The sequence below is a fragment of the Echiichthys vipera genome, assembly GCF_963691815.1.
Source record: "Echiichthys vipera genome assembly, chromosome: 19".
NCBI lineage: Eukaryota > Metazoa > Chordata > Actinopteri > Perciformes > Trachinidae > Echiichthys > Echiichthys vipera.
This window is the reverse complement of record NC_139844.1, coordinates 17,480,982-17,504,995: the sequence shown is the minus strand read 5'-3', so window position 1 is coordinate 17,504,995 and position 24,014 is coordinate 17,480,982. Positions and strand designations below refer to the sequence as shown.

Here is a 24,014-nt window from a genome sequence, read left to right as displayed (position 1 = left end):
GAAAAAACACATTTTGTAGCATTTTCTCTTGTCTCTCTTTTACCAATAATTTTATTATCGCCTTCCTAATTGTCTGCCTCCCTCCATCCCTGTGTCGTCATGAATCCTCTTACAGGTGGATTATGGGACTAAGATGTCTACGCTGTGAGGGAGAAAGAGGGGAAGAGAGAGTGAGGGAGGAACAGAAGAAGAGCATAAGGCACACAGAGTGAAAGAGAGAGAGAGAGAGCGAGAGAACGATACAGGAGGAAATACAGAGAAGGAGAAGAAGAAAATGGAGAGGACCCCTTGGCCTAAAAAGGGCCGGGAATGGGGTAGAAGGTGGACTGTAACTGGGGTGAGTACACTACCATACATTTGCTACAAGAGGACTGTAACTAGAAAATGAAAAATCTTAAATGCTTTGAAGGACAATAGCATATTTTCTCATCATATTTGTGCAAGTGTTAATGTTATGGAGCAAGACTTAACAAGTTAGAATACATGAGCTATTACCTGCCTCCTAAATAAGCTTAATTAAGTCAAAACCTTAGTTTGGCTTTAAGAGCAGGTGACATGCAAGCTCATGCATGTGCATGTGCGTATGTGCATGTGTGTGGGTGTGTGTGTGCGTGTTTATACAGAAGACAAACTATGTTATAGACTGAGGGGATCATCTTCCTCTGAATTATCCGAAATGATCTCACTTCCCTGAGTATCTGTCCTTAGTTGTTCTGAGACAAATGTGTGTTAGAGATAGTGAGAAAAAAAACTTTGCTTCTTGATGGCTTAATGAAACAGACTGATTTTCTCAGTTTCTCTCATTGTAGGGAGAGCCAGCAGAGCCTCACATGGTGAAGCACACACTCCAGTGTCCCGTCCTCACTCTCACTGACAAGGCAGGGACAGATTAATCCGGGCGGCAGAAATGTCTCTCCTGTCCTTAACCAACCCTCCCGGCTGGAGCGTGTGCTCTGCTTTCTGTATCCTCATCGTGTTGCTCCCAGAGGCCAAAGCAGACGATCTGAACACTACCACTCAGCGCAATGGCGGGGGATCTCAGTGTGGGGAGTACACTAACCAGGTAATTACTGTCAACATCCTGAATAAAAGCCAAGGTGATGTTTCCTTCTTTTAATCCAGAGATGGGTCAGCTGAGCATCTCAGCTATGCTGGAATCAGAATCATATTTCAACTACAAATACATTTACAGAACTGAAAAAGTGAATCTATGAATGTAATGCTGTGTCAGAAATACATAATTAAACATGCAAGACAGCAGTGGTGCTCAGATCTTGCACTTAAGTAAATGTCCTGCATTCAAAATCCTACTTCAGTAAAAGTACAAAAATATTGCGAAAGTAAAAGTACTTGTTTTGCAGAAAACTGGCCCCTGTTAACAGATATATTACTATATATTAAATTGTTAAATGGTTATACTGAAGTAGCATTTTACAATGTAGTTGGTCAAGTTGCAGTTCAGTTTGGTAGTTTGGTTCAGTGATTCCCGACCCGGGCGAGGAGCCCCTCCGTAGGGTCACGAGACAAATCTGAAACAATCTGATAAACAAAGTGCTGCTACAAAAATTTGGACCTTTGTCTAATTTTTCTGGTGATATTTTGGATACCTCTTTGGACTTTAAGAGTTCATTTAAAATATTATGTCCATACTATAGTTTGTCAATGACAAGCTAATTTAACTGGTTTGCGTACAGCACATACTCTTGAGTAGTTTAATCCAAAGCATTGTTTATCCTGCATTTCATAAATTGATCATATGAGTTTGTGTAAAGTAAATAAGTAAAAAAGAAAAGACAAGAAAAGTTGAATAGCAGTGTAAAGTAAAAAGAAAATGGAAATAACCAGGTAATCAACAAATTATACTTAATTATATGCTTAGGTAAATGTACTTATTTACTTTAAACCATTCCATGGCACACACACACACACACATACAATAAATACCATAAAAAAAATGACAAAACACACTCTACTGCAACTAATCATGGGTCAATTACTTTTTTCCTTGGATCAAGTAATTAGGAAGTTTACAAAACGTCAAAAATAATGACAAATGACCACTAACTGGAGTCCAGAATTATGTCTTTTAAGATGAAGCTGTATTAATATGATCAATTAATGTTATTAATGTGGGGGTTGGTGATAGGGATACAGTCTGCTGTACATGCAGTTTATTATCATAATATCAATATCAGAAATGTTTCTTTTTTAGCCAATCCAGTGAATCAAATACTTGAAAAATCCAGGTATTTCAGTACAATGTTACCATTCAATCAAAGCCCTGTTTATAGACTTGTAACATTGCACACTGTCCTTATACACACGGATATCAAAGGGATGGCTATCCTAGTAGAAAAAGGAAATATCTCTAATGGTTGAGGAATTTATCAAGATATATATTGTGATATAATAACGTTATTATATCGTCCTCTCTATATATCTAATATAGGAGCATGAGACCTCTTTGCTTATGGCAGGACCCAATGTTCTGCTGTTAAACCTTGATTCTGACACATATACAATTTATTTATTGAATAAAAAATCACAGAAGTTTTTGTCATCGCACAGGTGATGGAGGACGGGATGTGTCGGCTGGTGGCCACGCTGCCTCAGCTGGATGAACAGAAATGTCCAGATATGTTTCGCTGCACAGACGAGGTTTCCTACTGGCTGCATGAGAACGAGGAGAGGAAGCAACAGATAGTGGCGCTGAAGGAGACCATCTCTGAGCTGCAGGAAGAGCTGAGGAACCACCGACACCGCATCAGAGTCCTCGAGCTGCAGGTGAGATCTCCATATCGACTTAGCAGCCCTGGGTCAACTATCAGCAACAATCCTTTCAACTGCTTTGAGCGCTCGCTTTAGTCCACCTGCAGCTCACTGGACAATGTGACTGCTCCCTTTTTACAGACATGTGACAGAACTCGCTCTTCTGCTCATTTGGAAAATCAACTCATTCTGTTCTTCTCTGTGTGTTTGCCTGGCACTAAAAATAACTTTTCAGAGCCAGACCTTTTGTTAAATATTAACTTCCTTTTTCTCATGTCCTCTGCTAAGGGCCTTTCGGTTGTGAGACAGTTGAGACAATAAGTGATCAAATAAATCTTTGATGTGATTTCATTTAATATGTACTTTAACGTGTCATCTGAAAAGAAGGAGTCAGTTTTCCTAAGCGTGTTCTTCTGAAATAGATCAAAGTCTGAAATTCTCTCACTATTATTAAAAAAATACTCTCCTGTGCTGTATTTTAATTGAGGAAACACATTTCTGCGCTGTAATGTGGTGCCTGGTCAAGCTGCCCCCCCCCCACCACCACCACCACCACGAACATGTCCTTGACCTTAGTCACTAACAGGATTAGCCTCCTACTCTTCCACGTGTTGCCTCATGCGTCTCAGGAAGTGAGCCTATACAAACAGAGGCTCTTAGCTGAACCGTCAGTGGCCAAAGGTGGTGGAGAGGGTTCATGTGTTGTGTGTTTTCTGCATGAGAACAGGGCAGGGGAAAAGGGCTCCAGGGTTTGTGGTAATGGGAGTTAGTGTTATCCTCCATATCCAGGCTCAGAATAGATCGCATCCTGAAGTGTCTGGCTTCACTTTCATAAGAGAGGGCTCGTCCTTTTTATCCAGAGAGAACCGGGAAAAGTTGCGTATTATACTCGTTTTCAGGTTCATACTTGTATTTTGTGTTTCTACTAGAACATATCTACATGCTTTAATGTTTAAAAACACTCTTTTTTTCTCATACTGTCAGTTTGAATATACCTGTATTCACCCTCTATCCTTCACTGACCGTCTCTTAAAGCCCCCCTCTCGAGTAAGCAGTCTGTTCTGATTGGTCAGTGTTTCTGGGTCTCGGGCATCTGTGCTCTCAGTGTCCCTGCACCGTCATTACAGCCGGGGAATGACTGTAACTTTCTACCTAGTATATATATAGTATATATAGTCCTGCTCATTTAAAGTCACAGTGTCTGAATACGGGCTGTGTGCATTTCTCAGCTGATTGTGTGTTTTTACACTTTCACAGTATTCATACAGCACCTCGACCTGCTTTATGACTTAAAAAAGTAATGTCACTTTTTAGGATACGGGGCCTTTAAAGCTGACAGAAAGAAATCTAAGATGTTGTTCACCATTTTAAAGGCTTTCATATGTTTTTGTATGTGTGCATGCTTCTGGGATTGGGTGTTTTCATGCATGGTGTCAGGGTGACGAGAGGAACCACTTGAACATGTCCTTGGAGCAGCGTTTTCACGAGTTGGAGCATCACTATGTTGAAGCCACCACCTTGCTGCACCTACAGGGCACTCTGATCCTGGATCTCCAGGTATATCCATCATAGTACAATTTCACTTTCAGTGATTTAGGAAACAAAGCCATCAGGATCTATTTGTGCATACAGCGTTTTCTGACATTTTCACTGTCTTATTGTATTGCTGTTTAGAACCAGCTCCATAATCTGACACTTTTGGTGGATAAAGCGAACAGAAACCCCGGGTGCTTGATCAACATTGTCCGCCCCAACCCGCTGATGAGTGCTCAAGAAGCTCTGCACCCAGGTACACTCTCTCAGAAACATACAATACATGCAGTTTCATGTGCTATGATTCCCCCAGCAGAGGGTGCCAGTGTCCCCTCGTTTATTTACTTTTTCTCAATCCTGTTTTACATTCCCCTCCCTCAGAGATTCAGCATGTGAGGAACTGTCCCATAGACTGTGCTTCCATCTACTACAATGGAGTGAGGAGATCAGGCCTCTATACAATAGTGCCATCACTGGCTGGCATGCCTGTGCAGGTCTATTGTGATATGGACACAGATGGTGAGTTTGTGACACAATCAGACAAGGATACGAAGTTGGCTAGGCTGTGACTGCCTTTCGGCTGAATCTCCTCCTTCTTCCTTCGGTCAGATTAGATATAACTTCTTCTGTCTACTCAGGTGGTGGCTGGACTGTGATCCAGCGGCGTGTTGACGGCTCGTTGAGCTTTGACCGCAGCTGGAGGGACTACAGGGATGGTTTTGGTGACCTGCACTCAGAATTCTGGCTTGGCAATAACCACATACATGACCTGAGCACCCAGGGAGACTACAGCCTCCGCATTGATCTGGAGGACTGGAGCAACAACCACAAACATGCTCTCTACCAGAGCTTCAGGTCTGTGAATTGAACAAGTGCACAACAGTTGACAATCACATGCACTTATGTGTATGTTACTGCAAAACATGCACAACCATCTCTACTTCTTGCGTGATGTCCCTACTGTTCTTCTGTATATGTGTGTGTGTGTGTGTAGTGTGGAAGATGAGGAGCATCAGTACCGTCTCCATGTGTCAGGCTTCAGTGGGACAGTGCTGGACTCTTTCAGCTGGTACCACGACAAGCAGGGTTTCAGCACCCCAGACAGCGGGAACATCTGTGCTGAGATCTCCCACGGTGGTTGGTGGTACAACCAGTGCTTCTATGCCAATCTTAATGGCGTATACTACAGAGTAAGTGTACACAGATAGCCATGACTTCACCTTATGCTTTTTAAAGTCATAGGAGTGTTTACTATATGTCCTGATCCTGCAGGGAGGCCATTACACCCCGAAAGGCCGGGGGCCGCTGGGACCTGATGGGATCGTTTGGTACTCCTGGAGAGACTCTGACTATTACTCCCTACGCAAAGTCAGCATGATGATCCGACCACGTGCTTTCCGAGGCCGCTTGTCACCATGACAGCGGTTAGGACGCAAGAAGAATCCCAGCAGTACTAATGGATAACATTGTGGTATTGATGATGACATCCAGGGATGTTTTTATTGACAGAGCTCATCAAGGAGCAACTGAATGTCACTTCAACAACGTCAACAACAATGGCCTCTCTTCTGCTATTTTTGGACCACTTTACTTGCAAATATGGTCGATACAATATCCTCAAAACTGTGGACTCATTTTCTGGTGCATATTTTTGAAAAGCTCTTTTTGGGGACATGAATATTTTTTCATTCAGTCACAGGGAAGTGAGTTCTTCCTTATTTTCTACTTATATTTTGTACCTTTAGTTCGATACTTTGACACTTAAAACTGTTAGCAACCCAGCCAAAAGGAAAAAAGGTACATTTGTATGATGTGTTGACAGAAGAGTGAAAGGGTCACAGAGTAGGTATTTGCTACTGGCAAGACGATCATGTGAGACTGTTTATTGAGTGTTCAGCAGATGATGTGTGCTTATTGCATATTTATGATTACTCTATTATCCAATTTTATTTGTTTTCAATTAATGCCAACTATGAGTTTTGTGTAAAATTATATTGAAATAAAGGGGTTTTAATACTAACAAGTCAGCATATAAGGACACTGAATCATATAATATACACATATATATATATATAACCCTCTGATTTAAAAAGTGCTACTGTATGTCTCACAGTATAGGGTCAGGCAGAGAAGATAAGGACTGTGTTTACATACATACATACTGTATGGATTACTTATTGTTATGGAATAAACACTATATTTACACATAATGTGACAATGACACTATTTCATATAAAGCAAATGTTCTGCAAGAGCACTCTTGTTAAAAACTGAGAACAGTTCTCACAGGTGGATTTAAGCGATAACTCTTATCACAGTATACTCGCTGTGTTATCTGTGGCATCCATCTGTAAGTGTTACTTACATTCAAATTACTTCACGCATGGATTTCCCCAGACCTTTGACCTATTGGCAGGTTTCTGTTAATCTAGCAGGCATGTGTTGAGCTGTGAGAAGAAGTAAAGTCTGTGGGCTAAGAGATACCGAAATAAAAAGCTGCAGGTTTGTGATCAGTTTAAATGTATGCAACTTGAAAAACAACCAAGTATGAGAATGTTTTCAGTTTTAAAAGATTTTGCAATAAAAATACTCAAACGTTTTTCCAAGTGCTCTGAATTGACGCTCTGAACACACTGGAACACATACACTCAAAAATAAGTGAGAACGCCTGTACTGTGTGGTGTATAAGATCTCTACTTTATGTGGCCTTCACATCCAGCTGCACCTGATGGGGGCCGAGAGCTGAATGCGGGGGTAAACGGGCTCTTTCACTTCCTCTGCTACAAGACTGCACAAACACACTCTTTGACCCTTTGCACAGGCTGCCGACTCATTCTCATTCCTATCCATCTCTACGCAAGAATCTGCTCAAGTGAATAAGGGCTTTACTGTGAGTGAGTCAGATAGTGCGTAGTGTGTTGTGTAGAGAACAGGGCACAGTTTCTTTCAAACAAACACACACACAAACTCTCATGAGTACAAATCATTGTTTAATAAATCAAACAGAATTTCTGCTTCTTTGAGTTACGCTGTATTGCAAATACTCCTATACATAAAATAGCATTTCAATGACAAGAAGCACCCGATAAGTCAGATAGAATATATATATATATATATATGTATATTTTTCATGTATCAAGTGATAAGACAACAGAGAGTGAACGAGATTAGAGACTGATTGAAAACTGGGCGGTGAAAAGCAAAAGCAAAACTGCATACATGACATGATCCATGGCTCCGTCTCAAACTCTCTTAATAATACAGATTCTTACAGCTAATATTTCTGCTACACCTTCATATATATTACCGTAATCCGATCAAAAGAAAGGACAAATGTTCTTCAGGAGGAGGAGATACATTCAGTGACTGGTGGTTTTAATAACCAACGTTTAAAATAACGAACCCCAACTTGAGTATTATTTATCCCAATATTTTGTTATTTCTGCTGAAATGTAAACTGCAGTGTCATTGTACACCAGCGTGCTGGGGGGGGGGGGGGCAACTAAGTCAACCATTTCTATTTTACTCAAAGGGGCAGGACAGGAAGGAGGTGGGGCTTCCTGTTAGCTCTTGAGGAAGTGCGGGATGAAAGGGGGCTAGGGGACTGCCAGCAGTGGACATACAGAAGACACACGCCCTTCTTCCCGGACTCGGATTCATAAACAGAATGCTCCGCTGCTTTTACCGAAAAATGTTAGGACTCTAAGTGTTAACGTTGCTAATAAAGGAGGCAAAAATTATTTAAATATTGGCTAAGAAAAGAACAGTAAAGCTCAGATTTGTTGCCAATGTCATTCAGAAATCAACCCCCCTGCTGTCCCTGTCGACAGAGAGGAGGATAGCTTTGGTTTTTTCGGGGTCAGTACGTCACAAAATCCTTTCCTTTACCATTTTAAAATGAGAAAAGAAAAAACGTCAGAGTATTGCTTTAAAATAAGTCGATATAATGTGAGCACAGGCACGTTGGCATCTATAGCTGTACAAAACTTGCATCACATTAGAGAAACTCTCATGCAATGTAGCAATTCATGGCGTTTCCTTCCTGTGTCACAAGCTGCAAACCTTGGACAAAGGAAAGGACATGTGTAACAAGTGTGTCTTGTTCAGCAATTATTGCCGGCCCTAAAGAAATTGAAAAAACCTTTTCAGCTGCTGCACATGCTCTTAACTGTTAATAAACTTCTGAGAGCGGCAGATGAAGGTAACAAGCGTGAGCTGGGACTGTCGGCATGAGCAGTAAAAGAAGAGATGAGGAAAGAGTGAGCGAAAGAGAGAAGTGAAATTTAAATTAAAGGGAGGGAAAAGAATGCAGTGTTAGCACGAATATTTTGGATGTTGAGCTGGTTGAACTCTTTTTGTCTTGTAGTGCGAGACTGAAGGACGTTGCTTTCACATGGTAGTGAACTGACTGTGTGCTTGTCTCAGCTTTGCAGCAATCTGTAGATTTGGGAGAAGAAAAACAAAACAAAAGCAGAGGCAGGTGAGAACTATGCAACTGCTCCCCAGGTAATAAAGCAACAAAAAAAAGATTGACTGTTACGGACTCCAGTAGTCAATAAAAATGCTTTACCGTCTCATAAAACTTGACTTGCTCTTCCAAGTACAACTGCATGACCCTGTTGTAGTCATAGATACGGTTGCTATGGAAGTGGTTCATCTCAGCTGAGGGAGACAAAGCAGGATATCAGATGTCAGGTCACGATAAACTCCACCACTTGAATGTTTGCGAGTGAGCGTGTTACCTTGTAATGCGTACGACATGGTGCTGACTCGTTTAGCCATGGTGACTTTGTCCTGAGGAGTAATTTTACTGGTGGCCACCAGCTTGTCGCCCTCCTTCACCTTGTCTATGGCTGCCTGCAGGATTTAAAAAAAAAGACCATTTATCACAACTGCATCCAGATAAGGTGCAGGAATTTTAAAGACGTGAAATTAAAGTTTTACATGTTTACTATAGTTTGTCTCTTCTGAACCTGGTCGCACCAGCTGATCATAAATCCTTTACTAAGTGTGTGTGAGGTTCACAACAACTACTATCTACTTTCTACACTAGTGATTCACTAGATTGAGTTGCATTATCGAGATTTGGGGAATGTCTTACCCAGTAAAGACTCTAATAATGTGTAAATAGGTTTACAGGATCTGTAGTGCTGCCCAATAAAGAGCAATCGTGAAGTCTCTGTAACATGATAAGCTGTAACATAACTTCTTAATATAACAGTTTTAAGAGCCAAATGATTAGAAAAAAAATCAAGAGAATTATATTCGGTTTAAAGTTAAAATAATTCAAGCGGTTTCTGCGCTTGGTAAAAACTAAAAACTAGCTTAAATTTACAGCGGGTGCAACCAGCTCCAGCTGCAGAAAAAGTGTCCACTTGAAGAAACTGCCTTTACACATTTAGTTTAGGGTGTATAAAATAGGAAATCCCATTGAATTGCTTATAATAAACCCTTGTCTAACTATTTCCCAGCGTACCTTATGGACTCCAATGGTGTCCGGGAAGCATCCAAGAAGACCCTTATATTCATTGTTGGTCTCCATGACAAAGTGGAGGTCTTTTTTGGGCTGTAAAGGGAGCACAGACAGATGGACAGACACAAACACAGATAAATGAGACCTAAAATCAAAAACAGGAAATAACAGATAGACAGACCTGAAAGTGATAAGACAGAACACAGGGAAACATTACGTCAACTTCCCAAAGTTGAATTATAACACAGCAGCCTTTCTGGAGAGATTCAAATGTATTTATTGTCTTAGACTTCATCCATGTCCAGACTATCACAGGAATACCTAAACTAAAGCCAACAAATCTATCTACAGCAGCACTGACAAAAGGTGTCTGGGGCAGCATAAGCTTACCAGATGAATCCTCCCTCTGGAAGCTGCTGGGACATCAAAAAAGGCCCAAGTTTGATTTTATTACACAGCACACCAAATCAGACTACAGAGATTGGTCAGAAAAGCCACAAAAAGAAGTAGTTCAAAACAAGATTTAGGAAATACTAGAGATAAGTTTGCCAGTGGCTTCTTCCTTTACAGATACAGACTTCACCAACAGGACGGTGGGTTAAAAGGGTCACTACAAGGCCACATCCAGGATGTGAACACTGACTGCAAACAGGAAATGTTAGGAGACGTTGTGAGAAATTATGATTATTTAGAGAGTGAACGCTCTGTCACACACAATGTGGTCGATAATAAGGTCTAAAATAAACTCAAAGACCTTTGAGGAAACGGATGCCTCAAGTTCTGCTCGGTTACCTTGTCCGTGAAGGAAAACAAGTACAGTATCAACCTTTGTTGAATTTTAAGGCATGAACAGTAAAGGTAAAGATTGTTGGTCGGTTGGTTGAAAGAAACACTAAAGGTTAGTAAATAATGGCACCTACCTGCTCAGCCACCAACTGAGCTATCTCCTCATATGTCTTGCCTGCTGCCGTCATGGCGTCAGTCAGAGTTGACTCGCCTACAGTAGAGAAGGGGTTAAATATTACATCACCGTTTTTCTTAATAGTATCTCTGAAATAATTTGTTTTCTAACAGTCTTCCATAGAATGAATGGCTGCACAGTGAATCACATCTACTTCTACCATTGCGATGAGTTTCGAAGGAGCCATTCATTGTGTTGATAGTTACATACTGTAACTCTCTACGCTATTACATAGGTTTATCCATTGCGCATGTGCAGTTGTGGTGATTTTTTTTGCACCCTCAAGCCCTGCGAGGGCCTCACTTATGGCTGAACCAACTGTATATAAGAGCGCCGTGACCTTAGTTCTGTTCCCAACGACCAGCATTTTCTTCAGCTAATGTTGGTGGAACAGGAACAATACATAACTATAGTTGTATTTCGTATAGGCTTTGCCCTCTACTCCACTTTTTTTGGGTTAAGGGCAACACGAAGGGCCGCAAGCAGGAAACCTACATCATTTCTGCCCAGCTGCTGCCGCTACAACTACTCGGTTGGCAGCCGGGCACAGAACCGGCAGGAGGATTGCAGGGTGACAGCTAGCCCAGCATGGACTGTGCCAAGCAAGCTTCTCAGCTGGGGCAAAGGTCCGACAATAGGACTTCTTGACTGCTTGTGGTGCTGATGAAACCCTTGTAGCAGAACTAAGGTCACGCAGTTTTTCTAAACAGTGGATGCAGAAGTGAGTGCCCATGCAGGGCACAAGGGCACAAATGAAAACTGTGCATGCGTGAGGGATAAACCCAATAATGTAGCTCAGAGGGCGGCCTATACAGTATAGAATAAGTGTTGTACCTTGGTATCCACTGCTGGTGAAAACAGAAGAGAGGTTTTGGAAGGCTTTGCCAATTCTCTGGTATTCTTTCGGCAAAGCTGTGAAGGGGAAGAAATTAAATATGAACACGTGGAAACACACAGACACATACACACATATACACTATGTGAATTCATTTAGTTTTAAGTTGACAAAATACTCAACACAATAACCCATTCCCTGATATAAACAGTAATTACAGCTCAGTGAGGGTGTGGCCCGTGTGCGGTTAATAATTATTTAGTGTCAGTGCAGTGTGTGTACGTACGGCCTGTACATCTCTTCCAGTGCTCGTTGCCCACTGTGAGGATTTCCTTCACGCCGTCATCCATGGCTTTGGAGAACCTGCTGAACTGCTCACATTTCTGCTCCCTGTAGACGAGGGATGCATTTTACATACAATAAAACGTACACAGGTAAAAAATAGTCAGCCACACAATTGATGTTGGTGCTTTTTTGGTTTAAAGAAAAGTTTAATTACACTCACACTTCGACAAGATCCAGATCTGAAGCTTCAGGCTCTATCGTGGAGAAGATCATCACTCCCACTGTCTCATCCTTCTCTGCTTTTCTCTTCCCCGTCTTCCAGTCCTGTAAAATTGAATCATTTTCATGAAGCAATAATAATTAAAATAAAATGCTGCTAAATAATTCCGTAATGAAGGATGAGGGCAGAAGAAGAGGAGGAATAGCACACCTTCTCATCTTTGTAGGTGAGGAAAGTCTGGAATACGTCACTGTTGGAAACAACCGGGTGCCTGCACATCCTGGTCATCCAGCCCTGCAACCGCTCCATACGCATCTTTATAAACTCTTCCTCAAATCGCCCTGGAATAGAGGGGAGGACACACTCAAAAGAGTTTATAATTACTTTGTCGTACGCAATGTTCAACTTTTTTTGGTCTCAGTCACTTACCTGTCACCTGCTTGTCTGGTAAGGAGGGGATGGGGATGGCTGACCCAAATTTGTCTAGAAGCCTCTCGTACAGCCAATCAAAGTGCTTGTATCTGTGATTCACTGGTCGGTTTGTAGTCTGCAAACGTTAAGCATTATTTTAACCATATTCCATCATATTTATTAAGAATGGTATCAGATGCAAGTGGATCCTTACGTTGGGTGTGATTTGGTACTCGATGTAGCTCTTGAGGCCGTACATCTTTGAGCCTTTCTTGGGATCAGCCACCACACAGTCCAGCTGAGTTTCTGGGTAAGACCACACAGGACCAACTTCTCCAACCTGAGCATAAAACACAAGGTTTAGACTCAACTCGTCATTTTATGGCATACACTCATATTCACACCAGCAAAAAGGAAACAATGCTACTGATTATACCGTACCATCTATTACTGCAATAATGTTATGATACAAAATATTATATGTAGTTCAGTTAGGCAGGTGACATTGATGTACTAAAACCACTGTTATAACAAGACATCTAATGATAAACTGTAAACGATTTGTATGATTTCTAGAGAGAACCTACATAGATTGGCAGCTTCTCTTTGCCCTTAGCGGGCTGCTTGCATAGGAGGTAGAGCTCTGGGCCAGATTTGGAGAATCCAGGAAACCTGCTCAAAGAGAAAAAAAGTTTTAAAATTCACCATGATGTTTTATTCTGGGAGTGACATAAACCAATTATCTTTTAAAGTTTGGCTGAAACACATTGTTCAGCAGAACATCTCAATCAAATTACAAACCATCTGTAAAAGTTAAAATCACAATAGTTTTCTCTTCTGACACAGTGATGTTCTGTATTGTTCTTAGTGATTGACAAATATTTTAAAACCAGGAAAGATTTTACTGCTCCTTCATTTTTCTATAAAACTCGAGAATTCAAAGACGCCTCGTAACTCACTTGTTGAGGGAGATTTTCATTGAAGACGCATGCGCTCCTCCTCTCTGATTTGCTCCGCCGTCGCCAGATTCTGATTCGGCATAACCAGTGGACTTTATGTCGTCCCACTCATCATCCCACTCATCATCCTCTGCTCCTGAGGACAGATACATGCACAAATGGTTGTGTTTTAGGTACAGAAAATACTGTGTTCAAAAACCTGCTGTATAATGTGCAAGTGTTTAGGAAGCAAACTGAAAATCTATCACCACTGGGGAAGATTAACTGATACAAAAAGCAGCTTCTGATCTATTTGAACTGTTACATAGTAGCAGGGATGGACATTAAAATAACATCGCTGCTGTGTTGGATATAGAGACTACTACATGAGTCTGAGTAGTAGATGATATAAAGGAATATTTCAGTGTAATGAAGGTTTCTTATTCTTATTTTATAAGTGGAAAAATACTGTTTGGTCTTACTGTGTGGTCCTAAACTTTAAGATTAGAAAGAGATTTTTACAGAGGTACCAGATGCAGTTGCACTATCTTGAGGGCATGCAACACTCGCCTATGAGCTATCAAAGACATTGCATTTCTGTAATTTATTGACATGCATTGCTAACAGACGTGTAAGCATATACACAACAGTTGCAAATAGTGCACACTTGCCATTGTTTTGATGTTTAGTTAAGTTTAGTTAAATGTGTTCGAATGAAAAACAGAGAGCATGCACTCTGGTGTAAAATCATTTCTTCCATCTGCAAGTACAGATGTGACACATAAATAGCCAATCATTTGAATCAGGTTCTAAACGGTGTCAATTCCCAATTTCTGTCCCTAAATGCAACTAAAAATAATAATACATCATTCGCATAGCAAGATTTTTTTCTACAGTCATGCGCTCTTAAAATGAGGCGTTTACACAGATACAGTACATAGGCTGTAAAACAAACAGAACTGGGAGTGTGACTAAGACATTGTTGTGTGAGGCAGATCTTAAAGTCTGAATGTGGCTTCAAGCTATTAGAGAAAATGTTCAGGTGTTAGGAAATCCTCATTGCTCCATCACATCTGTCCAACAAAGCCAAAATGATATAACTACATATCTGGTCAAAGGACATTTAAAATTCAGATTTTCTGACATTTGTTTTTATCATATAACATATTATAATGCCATACAAACATATATCAGAGAAAACAGCATGTAAAGTTTGAAAAACTACAAAACACATTATTTGGTTAAAGCTAGCTAATGAGACAGAGACAGCTGGCCTTAGCTAAAGCTAAATGTAACTACTCTTTTCTACCCGTTTCCTGTAACTGAAGAATCAATTTTGATGATGCAGCATCTTAGTAATTCAGTTTGTCTTTTCTCAACTTCATTCTGTCTTTGGTTTCTGCTTTCTGTCTTTTTTAGGACAGACCTTAGTGCTGTGAAACATTATGAAACTCATCCTTAAAACATCAATCACAGTTAAAGACTGAAAGATGTCAATGTTTTCACAGTGACTTCACAAATGCATATATCAGATGCACAATATAATACAGCTACACTCCTCAGGTCAGTCACAAGTGGAACTGTCACACATCACAATATTAAGTTAATACGGTGTTAATATCAAGATACAAATGCAATGCTGCACACACATGCTTTTAAGGAAGTCAATTATTTCCTCTAACTATTTGCTTGAAACTATTTGCTGAGCACTTACTGCCAGGCCAAACACACAAAAAATGAGGAAAAAGCTTCCACCAGGCAGGTGAAGCACGGGATACCTGTGTAATCGATAAGGTAAGGATACGGGTAGATGTCTTTGGCAAGAGAGAAAGAAAGGAAAAGTCTGTTAATTCTGCTCCTTGAAATTGTATTCAGTTCTCTTTCTACAATAACAACTGGAGAATTTAAAAAAAATTGGTCCATTTGTCCTTCTGAGTCATGAGTGAGGCTAACTTTCCATAGTCTGGTAAAATCAGAGTCATGACTTGATGGTCCTGTCCAAATGCTTGAGCGTCTGTGGAAGCACGAGCCAGGGAAAGGCGGCTGAGCTCACTCAGTAGTGGAGTGCGCTCTCGATATACTGAAAGAAAGCAACACCTGCTGTGTTGTGCACAATCTGCACCAAGGTGTGCTCCCATCTCAGCCACAGCAAAGTGTTTTTATTTCATGTTTTTTTTAACGTTTCATTTGTTTCTTTGAGATGGTCATTAGTGTGCTGAAGAGTCTTTTTAATGCAACTTCATTAAGCAACATTTGTATCTCTGCAGAACACTTGTTTGTTTCTGTTTGCTGTCCTTCGATATATGTTATTCTTATTAGGTACTTCCATTCCTTTTTCTTTCTTTTCTTCTGTTGTGGGAGTTTAACATGACTTGTCAAATGTTAGTGGCTGTTGGTTTGTGGTTTGCACACAGCACTTTAGTCTGCTGCCCTTATTTGACTTTAATGGGGCATTTCCCTATGCTATTTCCAAAGTGCCTGGCACACGCATCCAATTTAAGATCAAATGCGATTCATCAACATACTCAGGAGGGTAAGGACAGACCGGCTGTCAGCGCATGTTTCATGATTCCAACATAGGAATTTCCTATTTTCCTCTTATTGCTTTGTGCAAGAACAAATATACGAGAAGAATAAAAAAACATTCATGCATGAGACCCATTATGTCTGATCCTTTAGAAATCTTAGATTCAAATAAACTTAAATTCAGCTGTCATACATTCAGCAGCAAACGAGTTTAATAACTAAAAAAAGGAAACCAGAAGCACTTTAGAATTATCTTCATTTCCTAATGTAAAGTATCATGGGGTTTTGATACTGTAGCAGTACTGAGAAGTGTAAAAAACCACAAGAATGAAATTCACAATTTCTCACTGTACTGACAAATATGGTGTAAGGGCCAACCACAGGTGACAATTGAAAAGCTGTCCTTACCTGGACCCTGGTAAGCCTGAGGGTGGCCCTGTGATACGGAGCTCCAGGGGTCAGTAGGATTCTTCCCAGTCTGGGTGCCCTCTGGATTGGATGCCCAGTTGTTGTTGGAGCCCCCTGAGGGGTCCGCGTTCCACACCGACCAGGGATCATTACCGTTACTAGCCTGGAAGAGGCAGAGCGAGAAAATGTGAGGGATAAAAGATGGACCGATCAAGTTTGGAGAGGGAGAGACAGAACACAGAGTAGAGTCAAGTTTGGATTCTGTTAAATGAGAAGCTGACAGTAGTTTTCAAACAACATGCTTTTTTAAAAAAAACACATGATGCAGACCGGCCTCTAACAGATAATCAACTTGACAGAGACAGTGAAGTCTGCTGTCGGATGAATGTGTGTTTTAAAAGTACTTACAAGCTGAAAATGCAACGTCATGCTGTGCTAGCAAGGCAGACACTGTGGACCATCATGAATACTTGTGGGCTTAAGCATGCACTAGTGTCTGTGCCCCTAGGTTGCAGTTAGCTACATGCTAACCAAGTACTGAGCTGCCTGACCACAGAACTAGTCCAGTGTTACTTCTTTATGCCACATAATGCACACAGACATAAAGAGAAGTTACAAAAAATTGCTGCAATGACAAATGAACACAGCAGTTCAGTGAGGAACAACACTCCAACAGCACCATCACTGTACATAAATAGATAACATTTTATACAACAATTAGTCAAAATGGCATTGAACGAATTTTGAGGATTATTTCTGAGATTCTGATCATTGTGGAGTAAATGTTTGTGTTCTGGTCCGATGATTACTCAGTGTGATTCGTCAGTTATATGTGATATAACGAAGATCACTGACTCTGATCTCCAAGTATTTAAAGTTTCGCTGTGGTGCTGATTCATACAATTGAGATATAGGGCGTGGGAGTCGATTGGTTGGCATGTGAGTGTGCACTGTAGTGCAAGTTGCACGGAGAGAGCGGATCATGCTGTCTGCAGGCAGTAGGAGTAGGAGGGGGAATTTGCCAAAGTGGACCAATCAGAGAGGAGGGGGCTGGAGTCAGAGCATGGGTGAAGGTGGAAGGCTTGGTTTCATGCCACTGGCCTCATCCACCGCCCCTACGTGGCGGGTTACCTCGTCAGGGGATGAAAGGTAGGGGGAAACTGGGGTGTCGGGGGTGTCCGGCTGGGGACTTAAGCCCCCAGCATCCACCTTGAGGGGGAAAGAAGGTGATATCATCACAAAGCGCCAGCAGTGAAGGTTTACACTCAGCAAGGGATGGGTTAAAGTGAAGCTGGATATGGATGTGTTTGTGTGGGTGAAAAGAGAGAGGAAGAGAGGGAGAGAGAGAGAGGGAGAGAGCATGAGGGATAATGGCTGACACATTTCCTGCCTTGACTCAACCACTTACCGTGCCTAAATTTCTACTGATCCAGCAGTACGCTCATACTTGTGGAACTTCCTGCCTGCTTAATACAAAAGATTTCACTGAACTTATTTCCACTTGGTTCTATTTTACTAGAGCTAAAACGGTTACATGACCACGGCAGCTGCTCTCACTTCTGCATCTCTGGGGATCACACAGGCGGCACGGACGTCAGTAAAACTCCATCATCTTTCCCCTTCTGCTTTTTAGCAAACGTCACTCCATCACAAATACTTCTGAGGGGACGGATGGGAACATGGCAGGTGCTCTGGGCATGGCAATGTTATAGGTATTTACACTTACTTCTCCAGTTCTGGTCTTGGCTGCTTAGAGAAGTTAAGGCTGTGCATTAATCTACAACTATGACAATAGGGCACCAGTATGAAATTCATAAACCCAAACCTTAATTAGGAGAGTGCATTACCTGGTTTTGTGCAGGTGCTGCTGCAGGAGCAAAGGAATCAAAGATGGACAGGTCTGGAGATGCAACATTTCCTACACTTGGAGTAGGCGCTGCAGTTCCTGCTCCGGGGAACGATGGTTGCGGCTTACCAAACTACAAATGAAAAGATAAAAAGACAGAGTAAGAGACAGAAAACAATCCGGTTAAGAGAACAAATCCAGATATTCCAGTGTTATTTAATGACTTTTAAAGGTACATTCTTCTGTGGTAATGTGATCGTGTCTCCTTGGCATTCCCTGGCTTTGCAAACTGGGTTTCAATCTGCTCCACCACTTGTGAATATAAGACACTACACTTAATTCTTCTGGCTACTTTTGTAGCTCATCCTTTTGGGTTTGCAAATTTTATTTTAACCAGTAGAGTGCACTGAAATAGAGAGTAGTTGCTTGAGGAACCGGCCGTATCCTGATGTTTTCTATTAGATGTTACGTAACCTACAAGTCATCGATGGGTTTTTATGATTTGGAAAACAAGTCTTAACAGTCTGGACGAAGCTGGGGAGGTAACTTAAGGTCAGATAAACAGACGGATAACATCAATCTCTCTTGTAAACACAGACGCTACATTGTTACATGTTGTTCAGAGAGAGGCCAGACTGGTAAATAGACTTCACAGAATTTACTTTTAATCAAACTCTGTCTGTTTCTGAAGGTCTTCAGTGTGAATCATATCCCCATGATGAGGTCAGGGGTGCTGAACACACACACAAAAAAACCTGAATCAGCAAAACCCCCGAAGGAGGCACATCCTGTTGTGATTGTAGTTTCACACAAGAAATAGCAGCACCAGAGTTTATAGCACAAAACCTCATAATTTACTATAATGGCGCTTATCTAACAGCTAGAGGCATTGAGAGGTTGAAATGTTAAATATTTGGTTGTACTTTGATATAGAGAGCACATACATACTGTGCATCTGGACCTCAAAGCCTGAAGCAGAAGGCTTCTGTGGTGAAATCACCAAAGTGACTGTCCGTCTTACCTCGATGTAGTCTTCTGGCACCAGTCCAACATCCCCTCTGGAGTTCTGTGCTTCAATCCAGCCGCCTCCAATACTCTGAAAGAGAGAGAGAGGAAAAAAACAACACGCTAGGATAAACACATCAGGCTAGCAGAGAGTAGGCGTCTGCATCACATGCACACTAAAGACAAGTCTACTGGAAAAAATGAACAGAAAGGGTTTAAATCCATTGAACATTGTAACCTGATTATTTTATTTGTGATTCCTGCCGCCACAACAATACTTACTAATACGGTATGAAGTTTTTGAAATGCACATGCACTCCAGAGAAATCTAGCTGTGGTGCTGTAGCTGTGTTTCTCTTAATTTGTCATTGCAATTAAGGATAACAAGTTTTCCATCTCCATGATATTTAGCTGACAATAACCAGGTTTCCCAAGTATCTGTAAACACACTGAAGCTCCCAGGACAAATTCCTCCACTGTCAGTTTATTTAGAGAAGAAAAAAAAACACTGTTTTCCTGATACAGTCGGATCTGATTGGCTTAAGACCGACTCTGATTAGAAAACTATGTAGGTCAGCACACAGTGTGTGACCTTTGAACTGTTGGCGACTGGCAGTAATGACATCAGGTTTTCCTCCTTCCTCTGTACACGTTTGTGACACTCCTAGTTTATTACAACCTGCGATCATGTGAGTTGGGCCTCGGACTGCTGTTATTCAATAACGACACTGCAGACATACGTACACATACACTTACTGAAAAATATATATATTTTTTTTCTCTTCCACTGTCAGTGGTGATAATTATTTTAGAAGATGTACACAAAACAGTGACCATCAAAAAAACACAAATTAAAACATCATGTTAATAAGCTGATTAATAATAACAATGAGTACTTAAAATAGAGCAGTGGGCAGTGGGATCTTGCACTTGCCTAAACCCAGTGTCCACTGGGCAGAGGAAAGATGGGGACAGAAGGAAGGTAGAGACATACTGGGATAGATTTACCTGATTGGTGATAATAAGTGTCTCGCCTTCTTTCACCGACAACTCGTTGTTGCCAACCTCAGCAGTGAAGTCATATAAAACTTGTGCCTGAACAATCAAGAAGAAAAAAAAAAACACAAGACTTACTGCATGTTTGATGAACACTTTTATGATGAGAGCACATTTACATACATTTGCATCTAAACACTATGTACTCAAATATATTACTAACACACCAAATATCACCCTCAGGTTTTAAACTCTTGTGGAGTTAAGTGAAACAGGCCAAACTAGTTGTTCTGGGTATGTTATGATGACTCTTGACTAGGCACCAGTATCAACCAAAAACAAGTCCAGAACTATCACGTTACTTGATTTAGTTTAATACGGGAGCCTTCTCTCTGACCCACATCTGCGTTTCCCCCTTAGCCCCAGAAACACACACACACACACACACACACCACACACACACACACACACACACACACACACACACACACACACACGCACGCACGCACGCACGCAGGCAGGCACGCACAAGAGTGAGAGGTAACAGTGTGAAAAACTATTCTACAAATACCGTTTAAACAGTTGACGTCATCGCTGATTTGTAGGCCTACCTACTCTTTTATCTTCAGAAATTTGTCTATCCAAACTCTGTTGCATTGTTAGTTCTTGTGCATATTAAATAAAAGTCAGCCTGCCATGCGTCATCAACAGACTGTCTAACTTGTTCATTAACCATCTATTTGAGTAGACTACCACATCCCAGAAGTCAAGGAAGCAGAAATAAATAAATGTTTGTTTCTGAACAGCCTCAGTTATTATATTTCCATGTACATGTAGTAAAAAAACAGTTTGTTTCTGTTTGACAGCAACTGGGCCAAGGATGATTTAAACCTTCTTACCTTGGTGGCATGATGTATATTGCAGATATAATCATGCGCATGTATATACCCTCTTCAAACAAAGAGGGGTTTTGGGCTACTTATTGTTTCTTCACTTGGATGTTTGACCTTTGACAGTTGACCTTAAATCTTACTTTAACATGTGTACTAATCACGGTCCAAATATTCAACTTTAACAGCTGTGATGTGGAAACTGAAACCCTCCAGTGCACATGTACCGAGAGTGCAGTTGTCAGTGTAGTAGAAGACATTGTGTGTGGCAGTGAAACTTTTGAAATGAAGAATATTTGTATATTATTCGTAGATTCTGAAGACTAGACTCTTATGTTGTTGTTTTTTGTCTTTAATTTATATGTATCGTTTGGGTATTGTTTGGAGGGGGTATTTAACTTCAGTAGGTAGGAATCTTGAACCACAAATACATATTGTAATAAAAATAAGCCTCAGACCCATCTGCATTCCCTGTTTTTAATAGGCCTACTCATATGCTGCTAATACTATTAATAATAGCATTAACGCAATGTGTGTATTAATAATACTCCAACTGACTGTATTAATGATGATTATACACTGTAGTCTATGGCGAATATTAACTATAATCACTCCTACATCCTGTACTGAATGGACACAGCCACACGCACGCTAAAGACTACATTTCCCAGCATTCCTTCGGGGTAGAAATGACCCGCACTGGAAAGGTAGTAAAATGTCACAAGACACTTTCTTAATGAGGCACATTTTCCATGTAAAGCGAAAAAAACAAAACATTCGTGTCACATTAACAGCATACAAGTGTGTCGTACGCGTCCATTAAACGCTTCATAACCACAGTGTTAAAATGTTTTGACGTGTTTTTGAATGTTTATCGAGTGAAGTGTTCACTGTGTGCGATAAACTACAACTCTGCGCGAGCTACAGGACTACATTATTAGTGCAAAAATGCAGCTGTCAGGGGGAAGTGGAGAAGACCATACCCCGGGGTTAACGTTAAAACAGCCTGGGGAAGTTGTCAGACTTACCTTTAGCGCCATTGTCGAAGCATTGATCAATCATTACAAAAACAGGCCCTGCGGTTTTCGGGATTTCCAACCCTCAGCTGGACATTTTCCCCCTTTCGCTGCTCTCACGGCGAAAAAGCGAAGGCAAAACGGCAATTCCTCCCCACGCTACACAAACTTTAACACCTTACTAAAAACACTTTGTTGCTTAAAAACTCAAAAACCTGGAAGAAGACGGTAGGAATGGACTAGTTGGTTCAGTGTGGCTGCAAGTTTGAACCGCGCAGAGGGCTGCTGACAGCGCGGAGGGAGTGACCTGCATCATGGAGAGAAACCGGAAAGGTATCAGACACGGCCCTCCAAGACACGAGCAGCCGTAAAGATAGCAGAGGGATATGGGCTCACTTGAAGTCAAATATAAGCAATTAATGAAATATAAATGATATGCGTTGAAACCCGGTGTTAAAATGTCAAAGTCTTGAAAATAAAACTAAAATGTAGCAATAAGGGCAGGGCAAGTTTATGTCAACAACAGGGTGATTCAAAGTGCTTTACATAAAACATTATTAGCATCGGAAAGAAACACATATAAAATGACATTTGGGTTTAAAAAAATATGACATTCAGATACAACAATTATAAAAAATAAATACAAATGCAAACAAGCGAATAAAATCGTTTTTAAATGGAATAAACCAAGAACTTCAAAGGAGTAGAAGTTACAGTTACAGTGCAGTATAAGCAGTTAATACATTGTTTTGTTTACTGAGAGGCAGAGCCATAAGAATAATTGAATAATAATAATAAATGTAATTTTAATTTAATAAATAATATTAATAATACATTTAATAATAATAATAATAATAATAATAATAATAATACAATGCCTAATTACTATAATAATCAGTCAAATTGTACATATTCCGAGTAATTATTCTATTTTCCAAAATGGCCTACATAAACAATGCTCAGAGACACTTTAGGCTTAATTGGTTTCATTCCAGTGATGAGTCCAAGCAATGGTTGAAGATCTGGTGCAGGATTGTAATCTCAAAACAGCTATTGTGTTTACTGTTGTTGACAGCTCACAGCTGTCTCAACTGCTGAAAGACAGGGAGTGACCCTGAACTTATTTCTTATGCTGGAGTCGGCCTCTGCTGGGCTCCATGTGCTATTACATTACGGTAATATCAGTCTCTGTGGTCAGGGTTATACACGCAAGTTCTTGCTATCAAATCAAAACCTAAAAACAAAACAATAACAGCAATAATAATGTGAATATGAATAATAGTAATAATCACTATTTTCTTTTTTTCTACAAAACTGGGAAAGGCTATACTAAACAAACTCTAAATAAAAAGTGAAGTTTAGGAGGCAAAAGCTTGAGTAATAATGACATATCCTCGTCTATCATGAGCAAAATGAGCAGTCAACACCATGGCTGAGCATTTCTTCCTTGAGACTGCAGTGTACCAAGGACGAGTCTCCAAATTCTCCAGAATCCAGGGTTTCAAACATCACATACCTAAGGAACAAATCCCTTCAACCTCTGGCTGGAGCGTTCCTGTAACTCTGCAGGGCTCGAGGCCAGAGCAGCCTGTTTAAATTCAGGGTTTTTTTTAGGGGAAGACATAAAATATTAATCATATCAGAGTATTTTAGGAGAGGGGACTTAAAGTGCATTTGAAAGCATTTGACATTTTTATTTCAAGTTTTAACCTCAGTTACATTTCCAGTATGTGTGTAAGCATTGAAGGCAGTTGCACTGTAAGTTGAGGTTCAAAAGATGAAAGCAATTGCAATTATATGTGAAAGTGCCCTGTAAATAATTTCAAAGTGTTAGTTATGGGCAACAATAGTCAGTATTCAAGCTGTCAATGTCAGGGGCTGAAAGCAGATAAATGCCACAGA

At 40.7% G+C, this 24,014-nt stretch overlaps 2 protein-coding genes across 5 annotated transcripts; one reads left to right on the top strand and one right to left on the bottom strand.

Moving 5' to 3' along the window:
- Positions 1–907: 907 nt before the first annotated feature.
- Positions 908–5,721, top strand: LOC310962087 (techylectin-5B; the record flags this gene model as incomplete). Its single annotated transcript, XM_083934443.1, has 8 exons — positions 908–1,063; positions 2,569–2,784; positions 4,207–4,326; positions 4,444–4,558; positions 4,684–4,821; positions 4,941–5,157; positions 5,297–5,492; positions 5,575–5,721. 8 exons carry the CDS (start codon positions 908–910, stop codon positions 5,719–5,721), a joined length of 1,305 nt encoding a protein of 434 aa, XP_083790569.1.
- Positions 5,722–7,272: 1,551 nt separating this feature from the next.
- snx9b (sorting nexin 9b) lies at positions 7,273–22,439 on the bottom strand. Of its 4 annotated transcripts, XM_083934032.1 has the most exons (20): positions 22,125–22,439; positions 20,219–20,305; positions 19,227–19,301; positions 18,207–18,338; positions 17,491–17,568; positions 16,360–16,522; positions 15,204–15,239; positions 13,447–13,582; positions 13,075–13,159; positions 12,702–12,827; positions 12,506–12,623; positions 12,287–12,417; positions 12,077–12,180; positions 11,858–11,961; positions 11,571–11,648; positions 10,696–10,772; positions 9,779–9,868; positions 9,045–9,159; positions 8,873–8,964; positions 7,273–8,739 (listed from the first exon to the last, which is right to left on the bottom strand). In XM_083934032.1, exons 1-20 carry the CDS (start codon positions 22,134–22,136, stop codon positions 8,692–8,694), a joined length of 1,887 nt encoding a protein of 628 aa, XP_083790158.1. In that variant the 5' UTR covers positions 22,137–22,439; the 3' UTR covers positions 7,273–8,691. The 4 variants fall into 4 exon arrangements, with proteins under 4 accessions (XP_083790158.1, XP_083790159.1, XP_083790160.1 ...); XM_083934033.1 differs by lacking the exon at positions 15,204–15,239; XM_083934034.1 differs by lacking the exon at positions 17,491–17,568.
- Positions 22,440–24,014: the final 1,575 nt, after the last annotated feature.

What these genes read in the sequence shown, in the direction of transcription:
- snx9b (XM_083934032.1), bottom strand. An exon ending in TCAGGCTTACCAGGGTCCAG is followed by an intron (nt 15,240 to 16,359) that starts GTAAGGACAGCT and finishes CTCTTGCCAAAG; the next exon opens with ACATCTACCCGTATCCTTAC. An exon ending in CACCAGCAGTGGATACCAAG is followed by an intron (nt 10,773 to 11,570) that starts GTACAACACTTA and finishes TCTCTACTGTAG; the next exon opens with GCGAGTCAACTCTGACTGAC.